The 24,684-nt window shown below is 42.4% G+C and overlaps 1 protein-coding gene across 4 annotated transcripts in view; it reads right to left on the bottom strand.

Annotated features, from left to right (window-relative positions):
- The window catches only part of CARS2 (cysteinyl-tRNA synthetase 2, mitochondrial), a 37,489-nt gene extending 15,784 nt beyond the window's left edge, over positions 1-21,705 (bottom strand). Inside the window, exons 1-10 of one of the 4 annotated variants that reach the window (XM_027675093.1) lie at positions 21,604-21,705; positions 20,983-21,033; positions 17,082-17,199; positions 14,398-14,469; positions 13,686-13,791; positions 12,876-12,959; positions 10,335-10,464; positions 7,490-7,623; positions 3,201-3,268; positions 540-606 (exon numbers count right to left, since the gene is read on the bottom strand). In XM_027675093.1, coding sequence (XP_027530894.1) covers positions 540-606; positions 3,201-3,268; positions 7,490-7,623; positions 10,335-10,464; positions 12,876-12,959; positions 13,686-13,791; positions 14,398-14,469; positions 17,082-17,165 — 745 coding nt within the window. In that variant the 5' untranslated portion in view covers positions 17,166-17,199; positions 20,983-21,033; positions 21,604-21,705. Of the gene's footprint in view, positions 1-539; positions 607-3,200; positions 3,269-7,489; positions 7,624-10,334; positions 10,465-12,875; positions 12,960-13,685; positions 13,792-14,345; positions 14,470-17,081; positions 17,200-20,544; positions 20,568-20,982; positions 21,034-21,351; positions 21,576-21,603 lie in introns of those variants that run through there. The other 3 variants (XM_027675089.1, XM_027675090.1, XM_027675091.1) reach the window with 3 other exon arrangements.
- Between the last annotated feature and the right edge of the window lie 2,979 nt (positions 21,706-24,684).

Genomic DNA, 24,684 nt, shown 5'->3' with positions numbered 1-24,684 from the left:
CTGCCAGGTTAAGCTGATCATTAGGTTACCAAGTGCTGGTGTAAGCGAGCTGCATTGCACCAGAGAACTGCCTGAACACTCAGTAACTCCACAGGACAAAAAATGAGAACACAGCAGGGAGATAAAAAGTTATTAGCAAGCCCTTGTCATACCCTACGGGAATGTAAGGCAAAGCTCCACCTAGATATGTCTCCAAAACCAGCTGATCATGACTGAAATACAAGTAACTGCAGCAGATGCAAATCAGAGACTGAGGTAATTCATTAACTGAAAGTGCAATTAACTGAGAGTCACAATTAAGTGCAGCTCAGGAAGGTATTTAGATGAATGGTTAAGTACTGTGCTCAGGAAAGATGCTTTTCTAAATGTGAGCCAAAGAGCAGCCCCACAGAGCACCACCAAAGCCTTTCCACCCACTGAAGGGAAACTGCAAGGCCCCACAGGGAGAGCTCGCTCCACCTCCGCATCACCAGCTTGGAAAGCCTGTGTGGAAAGCCAGGAACAACACCACCTCAACAAATAAGGGGCTTTGTCCTTACCTGAGCTGTATCTGCCACGCAAACAAAACATCCTGAATTGATCTGACGAAAATTTCTTCAGGAAATCCTAAACTCCATGCACAAAAAGACAGCTTTAGCATTATTCAATTTCTTCCAGAGCCATTCCACCCTCTTACATTAGTTTCACAGCATATTTCAGACAAACTAACATGAACAGTAACATAACTTTGCAGTTTAAGATAGGCAAAAATCTTTAAATTCTAACACTGGTTTAAAGCCTAAACTAAATAAAGTCTAATTCCATTTAAGACAGATATGAATACACTATAAATATACACACAATGTCCAAAGTAAGACAATGAAAACTAGTTTGCAATTACGATCAAACATACAACTGTATAAAGACCTTTGCAAAAAAACCCAAAGTGAAATTATCAGACTAAAATTGGAATACAATCTTACAGGAAAGGAAAGCTCCTCAGTTTTGCAAACTTTATGAAAAAAGAAGATTTCTTGAAAAAGAAAATAAGTGTACTTTTTCTGCAGGACTAGAATATAAAGGAAAACAGGGAGTGAGCAAAAATAAATCTTAGTAATATAAAAAAAACTATCTGTATTAATTATGAAGCCTAATTAATTTCACTCTAATATTTATCTAGCTTCACAAATAATTTACTCCAGTAAATAGGAAATTATTACTATTACTACTAGTATAATTAATTTACATTAATAGTATAAAGAACTATTTAAATGTTTGGAAGGTACACTGACAAAACATTCAATCACTTCCAACCCTGCTCTCAGCAAGGCTGGACACTGTGGCAGACTGACTGTGAATACTGCATCCCCACTTCTTTTTTTTTTTCTAATTTGCAAACTGGTTGTGATCACTGAAGTGCCACGAAAATCAAAAATCATAAGAAGTCAGTATAAGTGAGAAAATATGGAAAGTGTCATTTGCTTAAATTTCATATTTTGAAATATGGCTTCTGCTACCAGATTAAACCAGCCTGAACACTAAAGGTAGCACAGCATCAGCAATGTGATGTCTCTCAAACACAAAGAGAAATAATTGAGGCAGTGAAAATCAAGGAATAGACAGTGATTCTGATGGGTTTGGTGAGTGTTTGTTTGTTTGTTGGTTGTGGATTTTTTAAAATAAATTCTATATAAATGAGTGTATCCAATGTGCCCAGAAGCTTTACACTAATATACAGAGGTAGAGCATGAGTAAAGTATGGAAATAAATTCAAATTTGGGAAAGGACCATCCAAACTGGAAAAAACGATTCTGCATTTCATTAAAAACAGAGAAACTATCCCAGCTCTTCGAAAGCAGGTTGCTTGGCCCTGTGTTATCACAATCTGTTTGATTTTGGGGGTCAGAATTAATAGTTATTAAAAAAGGGTAAGAAAAAATTGGAGTAGGGTACAAGGAGGGGAGAGAAAACAGGGCAGCTGGATCTAAAGAATGCTTCTGTGCCCAGGTGACAGCCTGGGATGCAGGTGGGCCAAAGGTTTGTCCTGGACAGACAAACCTTTTGGCACAGGCATAAAAACTTCCTGTAAGGCTTAACTTTCAAAGTGCAAGGCAGCTATAAAGGAAAAAAATGTTCCACTGGACTGAAAATCACTTACTGGGAAGGATTAATACTTGTCAGCCATGTGTAAGGGCAGACATGAAAAGCGGAGACCCACAAGGAAAAAGAGACAGGCCTGAAGTCTTAGTTTTCTCAACACAAGTCCCACCATGGAGGACATGGAAGGGAACATTTTTGTATGTCGATTTTAACTTCATGCACGGCATTTGTGGTTATTTCTCCACTCTGTCCACAACATCTGCTGAGACTCATGAGATTTCTATGAAAATTGTGAGCTATGGGGAAACAGGGCTTAACTGTACCCAGACAGCATCAGAAGACTTAAAAATAAAGCAGCTCATATTGAACTTCTTTTTAAAGGGATTTTAATTAAGTCTTCCGAGAGGACAAAGGGGAACATATGTGCTGAAGCAGCTTCCCAAGCTTTGTCTAAAGGGAGGAAATTACCCCGTTCTAGCAATAGGCATCAGCCATCACAGGAGCCACCGCAGTGCCAAGTACAGCTGTATCATACACACCTGGCAAAGAATCCCTGCTCCAGACTCCCTACACCAGACTATGGGACACAGTAAAACAGTGGATTGTGGGTATCAAAAGGCAAAGCTTGGAATATAAAAATAAAGGCTAATATAAGAGACTGCTGGCATAGTGTGGCCTAACAGCTTCCTGACAAAACACTGACATTATGTCTCATTTCACCTAAAGCAGGACAAGGAAAAATGTCTGCTCTTTTCTAAGTCCCAAAAGCACAAGCACTAATAAGAGCAGAGAGGTGAGAACCCATCACTACAGAACAGAATCGTTCAGGTTGGAAAAGACCCTTGTAACCATCAAATCCAACTGCAAACCTATAATGCAGGACTCTGGTATTGGGCACAAATGCTCTCAGCTCAGCGAGATCCATCCTCCCAAGCAAACCCTGAGTGCCAGGAGGTATCATACATCCAGATACACAATAACAGATAGATCAGTGCTGGAGAAACACTTCAGGTCTTTTGCTGCAGCATAAGCACACAGTCCGAAGTTTTCTCCAAAGAGGGCTGTGATGAATATTTACATATTACAAATATACTTTGCTTCAGTTAATAGGAAGAGATTACCTTAATTGTTATGTAGTTTTTTAATGACTTGGACATTTTTTCTTGACTTCCTTTAACATGCAAATGCCCTAGAACAAAAAAAAAAAGGAATTAATCAGGATAAGTAAGTGTGCTTCTGAATGGGGAGCAATGAGAGAGACTGTACTGAGACCCTGGAAACGCTGGAGGCAGCATATGCTGTGATGGAAACGCGCCAACCATTTCAATGCAATGTGTCACATTTTTCAACAGCTTTGTCCACAGTCCGGCACACCTCTCCATCCTCAACATCCACTGGGTCAATTTTAAAACAGAAATTTAAAACATTAAAAAACCCCACCACTGCCATGAGTCTTCCTGCTCAGAACTGATAGCAAACTGATAAAAACAAGCAAACAAATACTTTCAATCTTCACAGAAAAAGTACCTTACCTGTTACTCTTGACTTCTCAGAAATATTTTAAGACCTTTAAAGATTTTCCAGTGATTTCATATTAAAAAAATCCCTGAAACTCAAACAATTTTCTACACTTATTACTTGCTGGTGGCTGTTAACATTAATTTTTTTAATCCAAAGTTTTATAGTGCTGGTTCAAAATATCTTACATGCAAAATGAATTTTCTGCACATTCTCTACTTCTCCAGTCTTGGGAGACTAAGAAAAAGCAGTGGGAGGGAGGGATGCAGCTACAATGCCTAATTTGACTTTGAATGCCTAATTGAGTTTATTTTAAAATGCGATCTCTGAGCATCCTAGAACTTTAAACAGTCAGATGGACTATGCCTTTGCAGTGCTGTAGTACAGGAAAAAGGTAGTAACACTGCATTTAAGAAAGTATGTAGAGCTTGGCATTCAGACTGAAGGTTCTATCGAAGCAAGACAGGAGAAGTATAGCCTGAGGTTGCCCATTCGAGGTTGTTTTGAGGTCTCATCCATGCTTACCAGGGCACCACCACTGATGGAAAGCATGAATTATTCACAGCACTGGAGAGATGCTGAACATGCTGCCATTGAAAGACTACTCAGAAATGTTGTTAAAAGCCTTAATTAGTCTCTTCTAATAAAACAGTAATTCTGTAAGCTACCAAGAACCCACAACTAGCCTGCAGTTTTTAGGCACATCCGTGATCTGCAGAATCCAGCACTTAGTCATACATAGAGGCAGATTTTTAAGCATGAACTTTCCTTGCTCTGTTCATACCCCACACCAGCACTCTGCATTCTTTCAGATTTGGCAGCCCTGCGTTACCAATGCCTAAGTGAGCCACAAGGACAATGTATAATCGTGCTCCTGCTTTTACACGTGGTGGCAGAAGTGGCATTTCTTGCTCAGCAGCTCATGCAGCTGTCTGAATTTTGTGCTACTCTCCACACAGAGATGCTTTAGCAGCCTTGTCTGGAACACCCTCACTTCCACGAGTGGATAAAAACCTCATTACAGTCATCTGGATATGAAAGCAACACACTCAGGCCTGGTAAATGGATGTGAAAGCACCTGGTTTCACTTCTTAGACATTTCTAAAAATGATTCAAAGCAGCAGGGACTCACCATGAAACAGCTACCTCCAGTCCTACCCCGACTACCTGGAATTTTAAGCTTGCACAACACACTATGGAAAGCAGAAAAGAATCAAAAGACCTATGAGTGTGGAACCAGCTACAGCAGAAATCCATTATTTCCACAGATCCATGAATCCAACCCAAAATCTTGCTTTCTCTGTATTTGTCCTGTCAGCTACCAGGTGAAACCACTTTCACCATTGCATCGTTTAACTTGGGATGCTCAATAAGAACATTCAGGCTGTCAGAGATGCTAGACATCTGCAGCTTTTGCAACTCAAGTAAAACCCACAGCCAAAATTCTCCTGGGAGAAAGGGAAGAGCCTGGGTACGATTACTTTTTTCCTTTTGCACAGGTGCCTAAATATTGACTTACTTAACTTTGGGAAACCAAGCTTAAAATAGTTTGACTATGCTTTCCTAAAAAGGTACAGGTAACATCTGATTTTGAATTAATGTTCCTCTTCCAAGAGTTTCAGTACCTAGAATGACTTCATTCAGGAATCACAAAATAGAGGGATTTTCATAACTTCAGTTTGGCAGTCTTCCCAGAGTACAAGTAGTCTAAAAATAAACTCCTTATAAGAAGATTTATCCACAGTGCAGGGATTTTCTTCCTCTAATGGGGATTGCTCCTCCAATTCTGAGCCTGCAAAATTCGGAGGTCTATTAGTAGAATAAATTGTTTCTGAAGCTGATTCATTTGCCCTAAATAATTTACGCCATCATCCTCCAGCAAAATTTTTTGATTTAATGAATGTAATCTGTCAGGTCCTAGAGAACCTCAGTGTACAAACTGCCCTTGGAATTAAGTTCTCTCTCTTTTTTTTTTAATTGACTCCTCTTTATTTAGCTAGTAGCAAAGAATATTTCCCCTATGGTTTCAATTCCAAGCTTGAAAAGTCAGATTCACTGTTTTTCAACAGAAGGCTCCCCTTGGAAGCAACCAATGCATCTCAGTGGAAGTGCAGAGGATTCCACAGTGCCTCAGGAACAAAGCACACCCTGGAGGATGCACCAGCCTCTGGACAATTGCTATTGATTTACAACAGGCTCTACACCGAGAGCTGAAACTAGAATTCAATATTCATCCCATACAGTACAAATTTATAAAAATGAAAGCTCATGTAATTCCCACAGTGTGCCACAGGCTTAACTCTGCAGCTCTTCTACTCAGAGAAGCAGCTCCAAGAGTTCACAGAAACATCCTGCCCAAAGTACTGTTCAGTAAAAAGAGAGACTGCAGACTTGAACCTGACCTTCTACTGACTTCAGCTGTCCATCCAGAACCACCGTGACTGCAATAGAAAGAACAAATTTCCAGGTTTCCATCAACGGGGACAGCACTAGTACCATCAGATCACAATGTAGTTCAAAGCACTGTACAGCACAAACTTCACTGAACGAAGCACTGTTGTGCAAAGGCAGCAAGGAGCAATTCTACACAATGCCAGGCAGTAAAACATGCTGAACACCAAAAGACAGTTTTGTACAGTTTAGTCAGGCATAGCCAGCAAGGTCACCTTGGGGGAAAAGACAAGGTCAGTGACATCTGAGGACTACACCAATACCAAGCCACCCACACTCCACAGGAAAGCAGAGAGAAGCTGCAGTTGGTCAGGGCACTACAGAGTGATGCCACAGTGATGAGGCTCCATGTCTCCACTTTTCTATAGAGCCCAGGAGTGAGCAGCTTTATGCAGGTCTTTATGCAGACCTCCTTGTCTCCACCCATCAGCAGCCTCACTGGCCATTCCTAACCAGCACAGACCAAAGCATCTGACTCACTTGGTCTTCAGCATGAATCTTGTTTCTAATACCCATCACTAGGTGTAATGGTGGATAAAATAAAGCTTCCCAGGAGAATGTAAATAGTTACAGGTACATGAATTGCACACCCAGAACAGTGGTTGTTTGCTGCAGCAGAACATCTGCCTGTAAGGCTTCACCCAGATACAAAACATCCCAGCTCAGACACTTCTCTGCAGGATCACAACTTTGTAAGCTTTGCTGCTTCATCAGTTGATGTATCTTAGCATTCTCCCCATTCCTGTTTTACAGTAGTACAGATATTTTCTCTTATCATCATTAAAAGCCTTTCACCATATTTACAAACTCAAGCTATTTTATTCTGCATGCTACTGAAAATTTACTTTTAAGCCCACAATCAACTGAGAGATGCTGTGAGAACAAGACTAGTTTATTCTATTCTCAATGCTTTTAAAATGTTACATTCAGCTACCTGCTCACTTGCCACCTCCACTCCCTGCCTTCAGATACTGCAGGTTCTGGTTCTAAGACAGCAGGAATTTCTGGGTTTAGCAGGACTACATAAACACATATAGAAAATATAAACTATTTTCACCCTCACTGTTACAAAACAGTTCTGCAGGACTGTTAAAGCCAAAATACAATTAAAAAAGAAAGCCTATCAAAGGATGCTCTCAAATTTTGAGGAAACTCAAATGAAAGGGAATGAAACTCTACAGGTAAAACTCTTTTAATTAGGAGTAAACACTGTACATGGGTAACACATACACTGTTACTTTTTAGAGACTTCACCAGATGAAAATCAGGTATATTTCACTGTAACTCTTTTATTAAGTTTAAGATTCACTGTCATTTATGTTTCTTTACTTACTGAGGTCACAGTAGTAGAGCATCTGTTTTCATACCATAAAATGCCAAACCTAAAAAACCAAACCGTTATATTTGTACAGGCCTTTCAGGTGATTAATATTTTACTTACCAGAATGCAAAAAGTAATTCCCCCATTGCTCACACTGATGATACACCTCACACTGTGCGATTTCATTTTCGTGATGAGGAAATGCAAGATCTATTCCACCAGTATGGATGTCCAGCTGCTTTCCAAACACTGCACTGTAACAATATTTTCCTGATCGGTAAGTAGAACACTACAAAATCTTTTTGTAAAAAGAAATGCAGAAAAGAATAAGATGAAACAACATAAATAAATTTCAAGTGTACAATTTAATAGCTTCAGTTTTAAAACAAGACTTTACACATATCTCGGATACCAAAACTGCAGCTGAACTCATATGGACAGGACCCATATCTGTCCGCAATTACTCCTCCTTAGCAGAAGCAATTATTATTCTACCTCAGCTTAAAGGATGGCAAGCAGGATGTCTCTCTTCCTTGTTCTGCTACAGGTTCAGTATCAGACAGCTGCCTTCATGTGCAAATCTAAGAGCTTTGAAGCAGTGAACATTTCTGTAAATTTGGTATTACTATTCCTTATCTTGTACCTTTTCTGTTAGAATTCAGACAGTACTACGTGCAGTCACAATGAAAATGCTTAGCCCTATATTGTTCTAATGTCAAAACAAAGTGTCAGTGCCTCTCATCTCCCAGGGCCATTTCTCACATCCCAACAGTGCTGCTGAATCTGTGTGGGGCACCCATGAGCTTGCCATGGAACAGGTCTCTCTGCAAACACTGGTGGCTGGCAGTAAGGTATTCATGTGGCTAAAACAGGATAGCCCTAGACACTTGCAGGTTAAACACCAGGAGTGTCAAGGCTACTACACTCTGTCCATTGCTCCAGGAGTCCCTGCCAGGTCATGCTGGACAAGTTAGCAACTTTATTTTGCCCATCTGTTAAACAAAGACAACACTCACCTACTCACAGGGATGTAAGTAATCCCTAACTGCCCAGAAACCAGAGGAGCTCGAGCAGGGGAAGATGCAAAGCCTACACAAATATAAAATAAGGCAAGCCCCGCCTCCATGTTGCACGTGTGTGCACACAGACACACACAGCCTTCACCTTAACAAGTTGCTCCTGGTCGCTGGCTAAACATTAGTAGTTTTGTCCCTTTTTGAGATAAAACACCCTGCTAACATCCTGGCTCATGATGGCTCTGCAGAAGCTGTTGGGGCACAGGAGGAAAGAGAAGGAGAAGAGGGGAAGGCAGGCAGGCAGGAAGGTAGGCAGGAAGATGAGCTGACACCATCTCCCAAGCTCATCCCCTTCTGCTTCCTGCCTGCTTCAAAACTGGCTAAAGCACAAATCCCTCTAGAACTGGCCCTCACCTTCCCTTGTGCCATCTACAGAGGAGCACTTGCTGCTTCCTCCAACAAAACTATGAAGAGCTGGAGAGAGCAAGAGAGGGATCTGCCAAACGCTCAGAGGCAGGAGGAGCAGCCCACCTCACAAGAGAAACTGCAGAGAGGAGATCAGTCCTGAGAGGGTCACAGCAGTGGGTTCCCTCCTCCAGGGCTGTACTAGAGCCCAGAGACCTCCTCATTCACCTTCACAGACTTTTCAAAATTAATTCACCTAGCTTAGTTAAAGTGCTTTGAGATATCTGGCAAAACACATGGCTAAGTAAGTATTGCTTAAAATGGGCCTTGGACAGCTGACTGGAACAGCAAAATATTTTTGGTGACTTAGCAAAATAAGCTCTCCATTTTTCACAGTCCAAGATTACTACACTTATGCTCTGCATGGGTCAGCTTTTATTTACATGGCAGGAGCCTCATACAGCTGCAGTAAAATACATTTTTACAGAAAGAAAGGCAGACTATAAACAGCACTGCATTAGTGGACAGGCCATTTTGTAATTGGCATTTCTTATCTATGCACTTCTGTCACAGGTTGTACTTAAACACAAGATGATTTTGTGCACTCCAGTTGCTTTAAGAACTGCTTCTCTATGCTGAAACTATTTACAGGCAGAAAGTTACCCCTATAAATGCTTTTAATAAGCAGGTGGTAATGACTTACAATCCCAGGTGCACCAGCAAAGCATATGAAAGAGAAACCTAAAGCAGCTGGTTCCATGTCCTTTCAGCTTTGGTCAAAACCTTAAAACTAAACAGGGTCAGAACTCAACAATTTGTTATTAGCTTCCAAAAAAAATCTGAGACTAATGCAAAACTAAGTACCACTATCAATCTTCCAAGAGAGAACATTTTTTTTTCTCCTGTGGCGAAAATAAAACTCTAAATTAACACCTAATTACATTAAACCAGCTACAAGCAAAACACTACTAAGCACAATTCACACTGTGCCAACAAGGATATACTGTCACAGAGTATTTAATACTGTGGCTGACTTTTAAAGGAAGATGAAAAACACTTAAGATTATTAGCATGAACATCCACAACTGCTGTTAAGATAAGGCCAGCAGGATCTCATATGCTCGCTGAAGCTATGATAGAATCCCATGCCCTGTCCTCCTGACACAGCACTACATGCTGAACTAGGTCTGATGGAGACTGCTAGAAGGGGAAGGAAAGCAAATCAAAGACGTACCATAACTTTCACAAAATCTTTGGTTATTCAGTTCAAGTTAAAAGACTTGCTAATCAACTGTGTGATCCTGCATGCCATATTTTAAGTACCAAGTCTGACTCAAGAGAAAGTGCCCAAACATATCAAGACAGCTGCGATAAGGTCGAAACACAGTTTATTTGGGCCACATGTGACATCCCAAATTGCATAAAATGGTCACATTAAAACCAGTGCTACCTACTGACCAGAAAACCCTCTCAATACTGCTGCTACCATTGTATTGTGACTGAAAACAAAAATAGCACTTGATTTAAAATCCAAGAAATCTGACCTTGATATTGTGGAACACTCAATGTGCCATCCAGGTCTTCCTCTTCCCCAGGGAGAATCCCAAGATAGCTCTTGAGGCTTGGCAGCTTTCCATAGGGCAAAATCTTTACCATATTGTTTATCAGAATCAGCTGCCAAGAATAAGTGATTTGTTAAAGGGATATGTCTCAAAGAAAAAAAATGACCAAATGAAATCAAGAGGAAATATGTGTTTAGTGAACTACTCAGATTTTAATCCCCTTCAATCAACTTCTGTCTTTTCACTGCAACTTCTCTCCCTTCCAGTTGACCAATCAAGCATTTGAAAAAAACAGTATATTGAAATAGATTTTTACAAGCTAAAAAGATGGATTCAAGATTCCTTAATACATCGTATCCTTTCAATCGTTTTGGCCTTCCTTGGTTTTGTAGGATTCATTTAGTTACTTATTAGCCAGCTTCCCCACGACAAACTGACTGCACTGTAGCAGAAAACATAACAAAATCAAACCAAAACACACAAGTTAACAAAAAAAAGCCCCTTTTTTTCTGGAACACAAATACTTTCTGTTTCAGATTCTATAAAACCAAGTGCACAGAAATGAGAATCAAAACTATTCTTGGACAGTAGACACTTTTCACTACCATTTTCACCAATGAGTTCTCTACAAAGGCCTCCTCCCCAGCTATATTTGTTGCTTCCCTCACTATACAGCCAAGGAAAAGATGTAGTCCTTTTTGCCATAGTACTGCAGGATTGTTCAGCTCTGCTGGCTCCTAATCCCCCGTTGATTACACACCACTCCCTGGCAGGAGCTAAAGAACGGGGTTCTGGACTCTGCATCTTTTTTTTAACATGACCTCACATTTAGAATCACAGAATTCAAAATTCGTAAGAACTAAAGGTACAGAAATATAACCCCAGTTTTATCAACTGAATCTTTATCTTGGCTCTTCCACTAGTTTGCCAAGCTCTGGCTGACCACTGTCTGTTGACTTCATCCCTCTTTCACCTTTTTTTGAGTGCACTGCTACAAAAGAGCACTCTTCAACTTCTCAGTTGTAAGCAAAACAACTGTTAAAATCTTTAGAAATATCAGTACATTTAGTTGTGACTTTGGAGTAAAACACATAATCAGTCACATTTGAGGCTGGAAGGCACATCTGGAGACAGACTAATCCAAACCCCTGCTCAGAGGAGGTTCAGCTACAGCTGGCGGACCAAGACAGTGTCCAGTTGGGTTTTGATTACCACCAAGAATGGAAACTCCACAGCCTCTGAGCAGCATGGTTTATATTAACCATCTTCAGAGTAATAAGGATTTTTCTTAGCTTTAAATGGAATTTCCTGTGTTTCAGGTTGTGCCTACTGCCTCGTGTCCCGTCACCAAGCACCACTGAGAAAAGCCTGGCTCCATCTGCTTTACTCCCTCCATCAGGTATGTATACACATGGGTAAGATTCCCCTGAGCATTCTCTTCTCCAGCTTGAGCAGTCCAAGCTCTCTCCACTCTTCCTCTTATGAAAGATACTCCAGTACTTTCATCATATTCATGGCCCTTTGCTGGCCTTTCTCCAATATGTCCATGTCACTCTTGTACTGGAGAGCCCAGCACCAGACCTGCACTCCAGGCATGTCCCACTAGTGCTGAGCAGACAAGGATCACCTCCACTGACCTGCTGGCACTCTTCCCTGTGCAGCCCAGGAAGCTGCTGGCTGCCTCTGCAGTCAGTAATTGCCTCTAAATAACTGTTGACAAAACACATTCCCTCTGTGAGCTGTAATGCTGAAACAACTCCAGAGCAGAACTGTGAGAAGTTCTGGCTGCAATTCACCTGAGCATCAGCCTGCCAGGCATTTTCAGTAATTGCAAAGAGAGTTTTTTCAATGATGAAATATTGAACTTCAGTGTGCAACAGGAAGCAGGAGGCCTGCATCAAATTCCCCGATGCAGAGACATGATGAGACCCAACTTACAGAAACTACAAGGGGGCACAGCAATCCTGCAAAGCAGGACCTGCAGCAAAAACCCCACAGCCCATGGTATAGGCCTGTTCTGGCACAGCCTATCAAGAGATTGCTCACCCTCACACAAAGGGGCTGCTTAGCAGTAGTCCAGTGGCAAGTAATGAAGGGAACAATTCATCCAGTTAGCGTTCATCAGAGTGCAACTGCCTCAACAATAACACAGTAGATGAGGTTTCCCTCTGTTTACCCTAGACTGGCTACTGCACCAGTGAGACCACCACCTCACTGTGAAGTTTCTATGTACCACTGCCAAGTATTTAATTAAAATTGATTAAGAATACTAATTGTTCTAAGGTACCAGAGCAAAGGTATAGAGGGAACCAAGGATGAAAAGAGACCAAGTTTCCTCTTGCACTGGCAACAGTGAGTGCGTCAAAAATAATTACAAAAGCAGTGTAGTCTTAATTAACCAGAAAGTTAGCTATACACAGCAGGTTAGAAAACTGTTTCAGCTTGTTGAATGAAAGTTTATCATAGATGCATCACATGTTCAAACAATGTAGTAACACAAACAAATTGGTGCCATGAACTTACCTGCTTCATCTTGGGTATCAGGATTAATTGCAGTTAATACTCCATATCTTTTTCCCCAGGACTTAACATCAAAATAAACATTGCCTAATAGAAAATAAGTGTTTAATTGTATAGCAAAGATAGGGCACATTGATGAGAAGGAGATAACACTTCCCTGAAATCAAAACAAAATGCCCTTCAACTCCCATTTTAAATTCTGATTTAGAAATTCAGAAATACTGCAAAAGTAGCATCAGATGTTCCCATGTTACCCAGCTTTTCAGTTATCTCTGTGCACATGCACATCCTACACATAGAATAACTTCGAATTCTGGAGATCTCCCCAGGTTCTTCCCTGCCCGTGCACAACTATTAACCCCCTCCTTGACTGCAGCACAAGCTACTGCTACTCCTGTTACAATGCGCTCGAATCCTTCTCCAACCACCAGCTCGGCTAAAGAAAAATCTACTCATTGTGCTTTACAAACACATCTTTCACTACACATAGGAGATACAAAGCTCCTGTTTAGAGCTAAGAGGTTTCCCCAGCTCACTTGTAGAAACCAGCCAGGACTTCCCCAGAGGAGCCCAGACAACAGTTTGTTACTGTAAACAATTCTATTAAGTAATGAGCTACATTTAACTTAGAAATTGAATAACAGTTGTTCTGCCCACTCATGTCATCACAAACAAGTTGCTCACACCCTGTCTGTTAATCATAGAAGGAAGGCTTGGCACAGGTTATCTCATCTGATTCCAAAACAGGATTACTAAGAGCAATGACTTCCTGTACATGTGCTGAAAAAGGAGTTACCTTCCTTTAAGTCTTACCTTGCGAGGTTGCGTAAGCTTGTCCATTAGCAATTATTGTTTTTATAAAGGAAATTATCTGAGGAATATTGTCAGTCACCCTCATATATACTGTAGGAGGGAGGACCTTAAAGAAAGAGTAACATCTCATTAATCTGTATGAAGCACAATGCTGATGAGTCCCTTTGCTCTAAGAAACAAACTTCAAAGAACATTCTCAATTTTATCTTTAAAAAAAAAAAGCTGCAAGTATCATAAAAAGATCACATGCAGCATTTAAAACAATACACATAAACAAAAAAAATATTTGAGGGGTGGCAAAAAAACCCCAGTTTTTCCCAGTGGCTTACTCCCTGCCTCTGGAAAGCATTCTGGAAAAGAAGCAAAGTTACCCGAAGTCAATGAAAGAAGATTCAATATTTCCTATGCTTTCAATCTGGCTATTCCTGCATTATAGTAAATTTGTAATATCTGTGAACCAAGACTCTACTGCATGTGAGAAAAAATTGTTCCTAAAGAAATTTAACTTGTTCATTCCAAAACTCAGGATTGCTCCTCCCCCATTTCCTTAGTCAAAAGGTATACAGTGTCTTTCCAGAAAAATAAAAAAGTAAATCAGTACTCAGTTTCCAAGCAACAAATTTATTTTTCAGGTCAGACTCTCAGCATCAGATTCCTTACCAAAATAATTGCTTAGAAATACTCCTCAATTTAGATTCTTGAGTATTTGTACCTTTAAGGCAGCCATATCTTGTTTAAAGTCTTCTTCATAAAAACGAGCAAGAGCTATTGGCGATACATTCATCTGAAAAAGAGAGAAGTAGATTAGTAAGTCATAAATCAGAGTAATAATATAATATATGGCAATCTTTTATCAGTAGCTAATTGGAAGACTTAGAGAGCCCCCAAGGTAGAGTCAGAAAGGCTTATTAATCTAACATTCACAGGGAAAAGATGTAAGTTATAAATAGCTTAAAAGTAGTATTTCATTTACGCTTCTCAATTTCCAAAATATTAATACATATCTTTTAAGAGAAAAGCAAGCAAAGACTAAAATAACAAACTCTTTCCCTCTCTCATTATTTTCCTCTTGAGAGGGTCTTCCATTCCCAGTGACAAAATATACTACACTACACAGGACATGGAAATCATTCAACTTACTGGCAGGAAACACTGATACCACCTATATGTCAGAAAGATAGACCAGAGACTTGCAGAATGAGACAAGATATTAATTTTCAGTGATTAAGAAAAACAAGCTATTTCAGCAGATCATGGGTACTCATAGAACTCCATACTGAAAGTCAATCCCACGCTTTGCCAAGTCCGACGCTTCTCAAGCACCTTCTCTGCATTTCTCATTCATGGGACAGAAATAGGATCCTCTTGCAGAGGTAGCGAGAAAGTGCAACCCAAAAGGAAAGGAAACTTGTACATGATAAGGTACTTGTTCTCAAATATTCAGAAAAGACCAGAGATTGAAAGATGCATGACAGCAAAGCCTGCCCTAGCAAGCAAAGCACGGTATCAAAGTGTTTCAAATGCATGCTTTTACATCTTCTCTGAGAATAAACTACTGGGGAGAAGACAACATACTGTCAGACTCTCCAGCTGAACTGGATCATTAACAACATAAATCCCATTTCATCACTTCCAATTCATTACTGGAGCATCCTTATGGGTTCTGATTTTCAGAGCGCAGGTGGCTACCACCATTTGGACAAGCTCCTGGACAAGGCAGGAGTTCTGGTGAAGACAGTCCAGATGCTTAACCAGCAATGTAATAAGGAAGATGCTCGGCACTGGAAAACAAAGATATGCTTACAGACCAGCATCCTTGTGCTCTTCCAGACCCCAGTGACTGGACTCATCTCCCTAGACATCTCAGCTGCTTCTCTGATCAACAGAGAAAAAAAGGTGCCTATAGAAAGAAGATGGGGAAATTCCTCCCATCCAGACAGATGTTCAACACACAAAGAGGGTCATCTCTCTCTCAAAGGACCACTGAGGGCATGCAGCACGCTCATCATAGACTAGATACCCAACTTCCACGTTTCCTCCAGATGAACCCCACCAGAGGATGAAGAACAAGCTTAGGCATGTTGATTCTACCAATGTAATGCTTAAGGTACACAGGTTCCAACAAAAGTAGGCTAGTGAGGTAGAGGCCTTGGCCATCCGAACAAAATGGATGGGCAGGCATTTCAAAAAGTCACAAAAAAAGCCACAAAACAATTACTTCATAGAATCAAAGAATGCAGTAAATGAACACAACTTCTTTTAAGAACAACATGTCACTTCCCCCTCCTCAAACATGAAATCTCCAAGATGTTCTGACAATAAGAAAAAAATTAAAATATACACATATAGATTTAAAATGCCTGAATTTGGGGGGGGGGGTTAGTTGTTTGTTTTCAAATTGCTTACTGCCTTAGAAAACTGCAAATAAATAGACTAAAGGAACACATGTATTTCTACATGAGTGGTGTGCTAGTATTTATTTGAATGCAGTGCCTTAACTACAAAAGTAACTGTTAAAGATTAAATAAAAATGACAGCTGTCAAATTCTCTGGCACCAAGAAACTATCTGAAAGTTGCAAGTGCAATTTGATCCAACACATTCACTTATGATCCTGACAACATGAGTTTCGGATTCTAAAAACAAAGAAAACAAAATATTCAAAACACAGAATAAAACACAGAATACATTCTTAGTGCTTCAGGATTCAAACACTGTTTTTAAAAGAATCAAAAAAAACCCCTGGAATAATCATTCACCAAACTCAGCTGGTAAAAAAGGTCAGATTAAAATCCAACTCAGAACTACTTACAGCCCCAGTCTTACCAAGACTTACCCCTACACTCAGTTAACTTTCCTGTAAGTGTCAAACAAGCCAGATAAAGCTCTCCAAGGTGCTGACATGGCAGCTAGATGGTGCTCAGCACCTTTCAGGAACTGCCTTCAGCCTCAGGCAGTGGCTTTATATACTTCCTTTAATGACTGACAGCACACAATGCTTCTCCAGAACTCAGCCAGAAGCCTCCTGAGTGCTAAGTTTTGGGATAAGATAACTTTCCCTGTGCTGGGGATTCACCCAGGATTTCTGTTCCCTGCCAGCCTCCCAGGCAGGGGGAGGCAGGAGGATCCCAGCCGCAGGTGCTGTAAGGCAGCCCTCCTGCCTCTCTCCTCACACAACTCTGCACCCATTAACCTACACAGAGCTCTCGACACCCAGCCCTCAGCACTCCCAGCCCTATTACAGCCACGCTAGGGGACCAGAAATCTCAACATCTATTATCTATTAAATAAAACAAACATGACTCAACAAAAGAACCCCAAACCCAAGTTAATTTTCCTATGTACATAGTTTAGAAAATACCGAAAGTTAGAGTCAAAGACTGTAACAAACACCTACCTCATTGGATCTTTTTATTATCTTGTCATCTATATCTGTGATCCCCATCACCATGATAACTTCAATTCCAAAAAACTTAGTCATTATCCTTCGAATTATATCAAACCTAACATAGGAGCTGGAAGAAAAAAAAAAATGACCTTTTAAACATGCACTAGTAAGAATCAACCTAAACAAAAATAACCAATAGAACTAACAGCCACTGGGACAATTTAAATACTCCAACACTTGCAATAAAAAGATCTTCAGTGTATAAAGTATTTTCCCAAAACCAGTTACTACCCGCACAAGTGTCAAGGAAATTTCCCTTGAACTGGCCTACCCTCTTCTGGCATTAGTGACACATTACATCAAATTTTCTGAGTGTCTTCTTTTGTTGCATCTCTTTATTCAAGCACTGAAGGGCATCACAAGCCACTTGTGAGCCAAGAGATTCTAAGTGAATAGTATGAACTAAGACACAAAGATGAGGTATTCTTGAAATACATCCCTCTGGCTTTGTGTATTTCAACAGGTTTTGAAAAGTCATGTGGCAGAAGAACAGAGAGGAATAGGCAGGATTCAAATGAACTTTGCTTAGGGTTGAGTAAAAACAACAGCTACCAGCCACCAATAAACTAATTCACACACCGCCACAGATCCTTCCTGATAGCAAAGACTAGATGCTCTGTGGGTTGTTTTACTTACACTTGAGAATAAAAGTTATTCTCAAAATTATTCATGTTCTTTTTCACAAAACAGAGTATTTAATGCTGATAGATCAATGTACCTACAAGCTTTACAGGGCTGTTGCAGCTCCTTCTGCTCACAGACTCTCCATCTGCAATTCTCAAAACACACTTTGACTGAGTAAAACTGAGTTATTAGGTGAGATACTAGAAGGTGCTTAGAAACTCTGGGTCTGCCCTGCAAGGCAATGAGAACCCTCAACCTTTTTGGGCTCTGTTTTCTCCAAAGCCAGCAAGGAGACTCACAGGCCTACAGGTTCCCATTTCACCCGCAGCAGCACACAAACTGCCAATGCCGTGGTTGTCAGAGGAAAGAAGTGTAACCAAATACTAGAAACAGATTTGCACCCTTTCCCTTAGCTGCACGTGCTAGGTGGCACCAAGGTACTGATTTATGGATGTGTAATATATCATTGAAAAAAAGTATTTTCTGTTGTTGTTGTTTGTGCCACGCCCATGTTGAAAAAAGACCTTTTGAAAGCCTTGCTGCCAGGGAGATAGTTTTTAATGAATAGCAGCTCAGTGGGAATAAGGTTCATCTAATCTGGTGACACAATTCCATAAGAATATTAAATTGGTCTTTGGATCCTGTTCAGGGGAACAATGTCAGCATCAAAAGCTTGATATTAGATTTAACAGCCCTGCAGTCACTGTTCCCAGAGCAGATACAAATTTCACACTGTTCCCGCTCCTCTGATCTTCCAACTGAATTGATGGAAGAAATATTGCAAGAGCCAGAGCAGATCTCCTGACACCTCAGAAACCAGAGTCCTGATCGCTTCAGGACTGAAAAGACAAAAAAAAAAGAACAAAAACAGACAGTCAAAATCAGGCGGTGGCAGAGCAGATACAAGGGACTGAATGAAACATCCTCTCATGCTTGATTTTACTCTTGTTTCCAAGCATCAAGCCAGGAACCTGGATGCCACCCAGGCTACAGCTCAAACCAGTACAATCAAGGTCAGGCATAGAACTGAGGGGAAAAAATAATATTATTTTCCTGTCTTACTTTTTCTTTCTATAGAATGGGGTGTTGGATGTCATATGGAGGCATACAGAGCATCTGTTTTTAAGACTGGAAGTACAACATACTAGAAAAAGTTGGATTATTTAGAAAGATAAGAACTCCTTGTGGAAGGAAAGGAGGAGGCGAAAAAATAATAATGCCATTATTTTCAAATTCTTCTCAAGGATCTCAAGCTCTTTTCCATTATTCATTTCTGCATTATTACCTATTGCATTTGTTGTGCTTGCCACAAGCCAAATGTAAGAAGAAGGGGGAAAAAGGGAATTCTAGTGAGAAGACAACATGTTGCAAGAGTACAACAAAACAATGGTATTTGACAAGAGTGGCACAGCACCAACGGTCACCATTGCATTTGACTTCACGCTATTTCCCAGGGCATCTCCTGCCTGTAGAGCCCCCATCAGCAGCATGCATTTCAATAATACATGGTGTATCTTCATGATACACCAAAGGCAATATTCAGCACTAACTCTTTTTTCTTAAATCAGCAAGTAAAAACCCAGGTCAAACCCAGGTGACACAGATGTATGGCAAACCTCCATGCAAGGAAAGCTTAAAATTGATGTTTGGACGCAAGATAAGAAAAGATGGGTAAGAGAAGAGGCAGAGTGAGCAAGGCCTCTCTACTCCCTCCTTTAACCAAATGAGTCTGAAGGCAGGAGAACCACTGACAAAAACAGACATTTAAAAGCCACAGAGAGCTGCAAGACCAAAGGGTAAAATTCTCTACCCCTATAAACACTGTGCTCTAGATCCAGCAGCAGAAACAACTTGTGATGAACTGAGTATAACCCCCATTCCCTGTCTCCCTGAGCCACTGGGGGAGAGGAAGTAAAACTTGGGAAAGAGGGAGGAGTGAGGGGAAGGTGTTTTTAAGATGTATTTTACTTCTCATTATCCTCTGATTCTGTTACTAATAAATTTAATTAATATCCCCACTTCAAGTCTGTTTTGCCTGTGACGGTAGTTGTTGAGTGATCTCTCCCAGTCCTTATCTTAACTCATGAACCCTATGTTATATTTTCTGTCCCCTGTCCAGCAGCAGAGGGGAGTGACAGAGTAGCTTTGGTGGGTACCTTGGCATCCAGCCAGGGTCAACCCACCACAGACTGGAATTTTAAGTCTTCCCTTTCAGAGAAGGAAGCAGCAGTTGCAGTACTGCAGTACTGCAATGGCTCAACACTGAGCAAAACTCAACATGAGTTTCTGAATGAAGTTCAGATAGGACTAGAAGCTGTGAAATCCCCTACATTAAAAGGAATTATTCAATTACTGGAATGCACAATATCTGATCTTCATACAGATGGCAACTATCTGAGAAATCCCTGGTCTTCCAAGAAGCCTAACACATCTTGTTTTTTAAGAATGAGGAGACAGAAGTTCAAGAGCATCTCGAGCTGCTGCAGCTTCCCTCAGCTTCACAGGAACAGCAGACACCCTGCATGTCTATTCATCACCCTGCATGTTCTTTCAAAACAACCAGCAGCAATCTGCTCTGGTGCATTTAAAGTACCTTTTGATAGCTATGTACAATGAAGCTGGTTTATTATGGTAATGATCCTAACGAACTACAGAGAAAATGTTGTGCTGTTCTGGATCTTTTTTTATTTTTAAACATTGTAAGCCACAGAACCGGTACTATGGAAAAAGGCCTTTAAGCTACTTGGGCTTTCTGAGATTTAAGAATTGATGCTAATGTCAGAAGTACCTTTTTAATACTCAGCTCTGCACAGCTTTTCCTTAGTGCCCACAGAGTGCCCAAACCAAATTTGAGGTGAAATTATCACTTTACATGGCTGAGAGACTCTGCTCCAGGACCACAACTTCCCTGCATGAGAGGACATGTTATGCTGATATGATTTGAAACAAGTCACCCTACCCAGACAAACTGGGCACATTTCTAACACTTCTTCCCAGCACACACAGTTTGTCTCTGCCTGGCCCAGGCGCCACCAACAGCCCCTTTACGGGCTCCCCCAGCCCAAGAAGAAAAAGTACATAACAAACAGACTTTTGCCCTTTGCACGGCGCAGGAGATGAAGGTGTCCCAGTCCCGGTTCTGTCACCCGGACACGCTCCGGGGACTGGGGATGCCCCGCACTCCCATTGCCTGGTTCCCGCCTGGAGCCCCGCGCGCCGCACTCACCAGGCGTGCCCGAGGTGTGCCTGGTCATACACCGTCGGCCCGCAGCTGTACCTGCGGAGAGGGGGCAAACAATCACAGAATTGTTAGGGTTGGAAGGGGACCCCTGGAGATCATCTGGTCCAACCTCCCTGCCAAAGAAGGGTCACCTAAACCAGGTGACACAGGAACATGTCCAGGTGGGTTTGGAGTGTCTCCAGAGAGGGAGACTCCATAACCTCCCCGGGAAGCCTGTTTCAGCGCTCTGCCACCCTCAATGTAAAGAAGTTCTGCCTCATGTTGAGGTGAAACTTCTTGTGTTTTAGTTTATGGTTATCGCTCCTTGTCCTGTTCTCTGGGCACCACCAAAAAGAGCATCCTCCTGGCACCCACCTTTAAGTCATCTAGTAATGAGGTCCCCTCTCAGTCTTCTCTAGACTAAACAGGCCTAGCTCCCACAGTCTCTCCTCATATGAAAGATGCTCCAGACCCCTCCTCATCTTTGTGCTCTCCGCTGGACCCTCTTCAGTAGCTCCTTGTCTTTCTTGCACTGAGGAGCCCAGAACTGGGCACGGGAACCATTTCCGGACACAAACTGCGGCCGTCACCCCGTCACCCCCACGCCCGCCCGCCGCCAGGCGCTACCAGGTCGCCACTCCTTCCTTGGCCAGCACGAGCGGCTCCTTGCTCCGGCTCCGGCTGTTGTAAGCCACGATCCCGCAGTCGTGCCCCGCTGGCGGCGCCCACTCCCGCCGCCGCGCCGCTCCACAGCACCGCCGCACCCCCGCCTGCGCCGGGCCGGGGCCAGGACCGAGGCCGAGCCCGCACCGCCGGGCCGCCGCCGCCGCCGTCCCGCGCAGCATGGCCCGCACAGCGCCCGGCCGCGGTCGGGGAGCGGGCGCGGGGCCGTGACACAGCCGCGCCGCCTGTGCGGGACCGGCCGGAGACCACAGGAGCCACCGCCAAGGCGCAGGAAGGGGCGGCGCCTGCGGGCGGGGCCGAGCCGGGCGCCACCGCCGCTCGCTGCGGTCTGGAGCGGGCCCCTGGTGAGTGCGGCGGGAGGGGGAGCTGTGGGTGCGAGGCTTGGGTTCTGCTGAAAAGGACTGTGGAGCCTTGGTGGGTGACAATTTGACCGTGAGCCGGCAGTGTGCCCTTGCGGCCAGGAGGGCCCATGGTATCCTGGAGGTGCATCGGTAAGATTGTGGTCAGCAGATCAAGGGAGGTGATCCTGTCCCTTTACTCAGCCCTAGTGAGTGCTGTGTACAGTTCTGGGCTCCTCAGTGCAAGAAAGACAAGGAGCTACTGAAGAGGGTCCAGCGGAGAGCACAAAGATGAGGAGGGGTCTGGAGCATCTTTCATATGAGGAGAGACTGTGGGAGCTAGGCCTGTTTAGTCTAGAGAAGACTGAGAGGGGCCCTCATTACTAGATGACTTAAAGGTGGGTGCCAGGAGGATGCTGCCAGGCTCTTTTTGGTGGTGCCCGGAGAACAGGACAAGGAGCGATAACCATAAACTAAAACACAAGAAGTTTCACCTCAACATGAGGCAGAACTTCTTTACATTGAGGGTGGCAGAGCGCTGAAACAGGCTTCCCAGGGAGGTTATGGAGTCTCCCTCTCTGGAGACACTCCAAACCCACCTGGACATGTTCCTGTGTCACCTGGTTTAGGTGACCCTTCTTTGGCAGGGAGGTTGGACCAGATGATCTCCAGGGGTCCCCTTCCAACCCTAACAATTCTGTGATTATGTGAATCTATTCTGCGCTGCCTTTCAGGTCAGGGAATGGCTGGCAGCCAGTTAGCTACTGAAAGAAAAACATGGTGTGACATTCCCAAGCTGGACTTTATTAAATCAGTCTCAGAAAACACTTCTGCACCCCCCTGACTCCCACATATCTGTATAAAGTCCTACCTCACCTGAACGTTTTCCAAAATTACATGAAGTACTCCTGGGTACTTGGTGAGGTACCCTGGGCTTTAGCCAGCTGACTGTCAAGGTCGGCTTTCATTTCTGGTGTCATAACAAGCTAAGGGTGAATGTTTTCTGATGATACTTCTCTCATCTCACTGTGGATTTTTTTTTTCTTTCTTTCAGAGCATACCAAGAAAACAGCTTAACTGGCTGCAGAACCTTGATCCACTTTGGACACTGTAAGCTACTTAACTAGAGTGAATAACAGAGTAATGGAACACACTTAAGGGTACTGAAAATCTTTTTTTAACTAACACCTTGTTTTCAAAAGAAACTATGACCAGATACCAAGGAAACAAGTCAGAACTCTACAAACATATGTAATATGGTCACAAAGATGATCAGACAGATGGAGCACCTCTCCTTAAAGGCAGGCTGAGAGAGCTCAGGCTGTTCAGCCTGGAGAAGAGAAGGCTCCAGGGAGACCTTAGAGCAGCCTTCCAGTACCTAATGAGGGCTTATAAAAAAGGGGGAGAGCGACTTTTTATATGGGCACCTGGGAGGAACAGTTTTGAAGTAAGAGACATTTAGATTAGATGTTAGGAAGAAACTCTTTACTCATAGGGTAGGGAAGTAATGGAACAGGTTGCTCAGAGAAGCTGTGGATGTTCCACCCCTTGAAGTATTCAAGGCCAGGTTGGATGGGGCTCTGAGCAACCTGGTCTAGTGGAAGGTGTTCCTGTCCATGTCAGACAGGTTGGAACTGGATGATCTTTAAGGTCCCTTCCAATCCAAACCATTCTATGATTCTGTGAATATCTTCCTGGATATTTTTCCAGCTTCTAAACAGATGACATTCTCAGCTGAATGCCTTAGGGTTTTTTTGGCCCCCCTTCCCCTTAGTTTTTATACCCTCCCCCGGTAGATTGCTGTACCATTACTTTCCCTGGTCTCTGTGAACCCACATCAGCTCCAGCCTTTGACAATGGGTACTGCAAGTCTACTGCCATTTTTAGGAAGCATCCGCTTGGCATGTGTTGAAGTTGAGGCCTGTGAGCTCCAGTTGCAGCCACCCTTGCTCTTGTATGAGGAGTGAACTGTCAGTGCCAGCACATGTTGTCTATCCCACTCCAAACTGTCATTTCCACACAAGCCTCTAAGCAGGCTGTTCACATCGGAGCTTTTCAGGTCTCCCAGACCACTGTGTTACCTTGTTGACCTTTGGGAGGAAGGTAATACTGAACAATCACAGCCTTTCTTGACTGGATGCTGCAGGTCTGCCTGTGGTGAGCTGCCTCACAGAAGTCCTTGTATTGTTTCTTCTTCTATCTACCAGGGACAGATTTGATAAATTTTTCTCATATGTAATAGGATCATTTAAAATTTGTCATTTAACAATCTTAATTTTTTGATCAAATAGTAAACCTAATTTATGGGCTTGCTAATTTGAGACTATCTAGGATGAAACTGAAGACACCATCCAATAACCTTTGTAAATGTTTGCTTTATATATTTCTCAGGAAACTTCACAAGCCAATTATTTCAGTTTCCATAGTGAGCTGGTTTTGATGTCTTTGCTGTTCCACACACATCTAGTTAAGAGTTGTCATTAATTCTGTTGTCTTCTTTGTTCTGTATGGTTCCAAACACTTTGGCAGAGTCCAAGTCAATGGTAAGTAACAACGGACATTTTTTAGCCTTAATTCCAGGTTTAGCTATCGTGGATGAAACTGCCAACAGATCAGAAGAATGCAGAAGCTTTTTCCTTCCCAGCGCTTTCAGAAGGCTTAGTGTCTGTGCTACCCAGACTGGCTT

Source organism: Neopelma chrysocephalum, unplaced genomic scaffold (genome assembly GCF_003984885.1).
Source record: "Neopelma chrysocephalum unplaced genomic scaffold, ASM398488v2 Primary Assembly neopelma1_25, whole genome shotgun sequence".
Lineage (NCBI taxonomy): Eukaryota > Metazoa > Chordata > Aves > Passeriformes > Pipridae > Neopelma > Neopelma chrysocephalum.
Note: the sequence above shows the minus strand (reverse complement) of the source record. Positions and strands in the feature narration are given on the sequence as shown.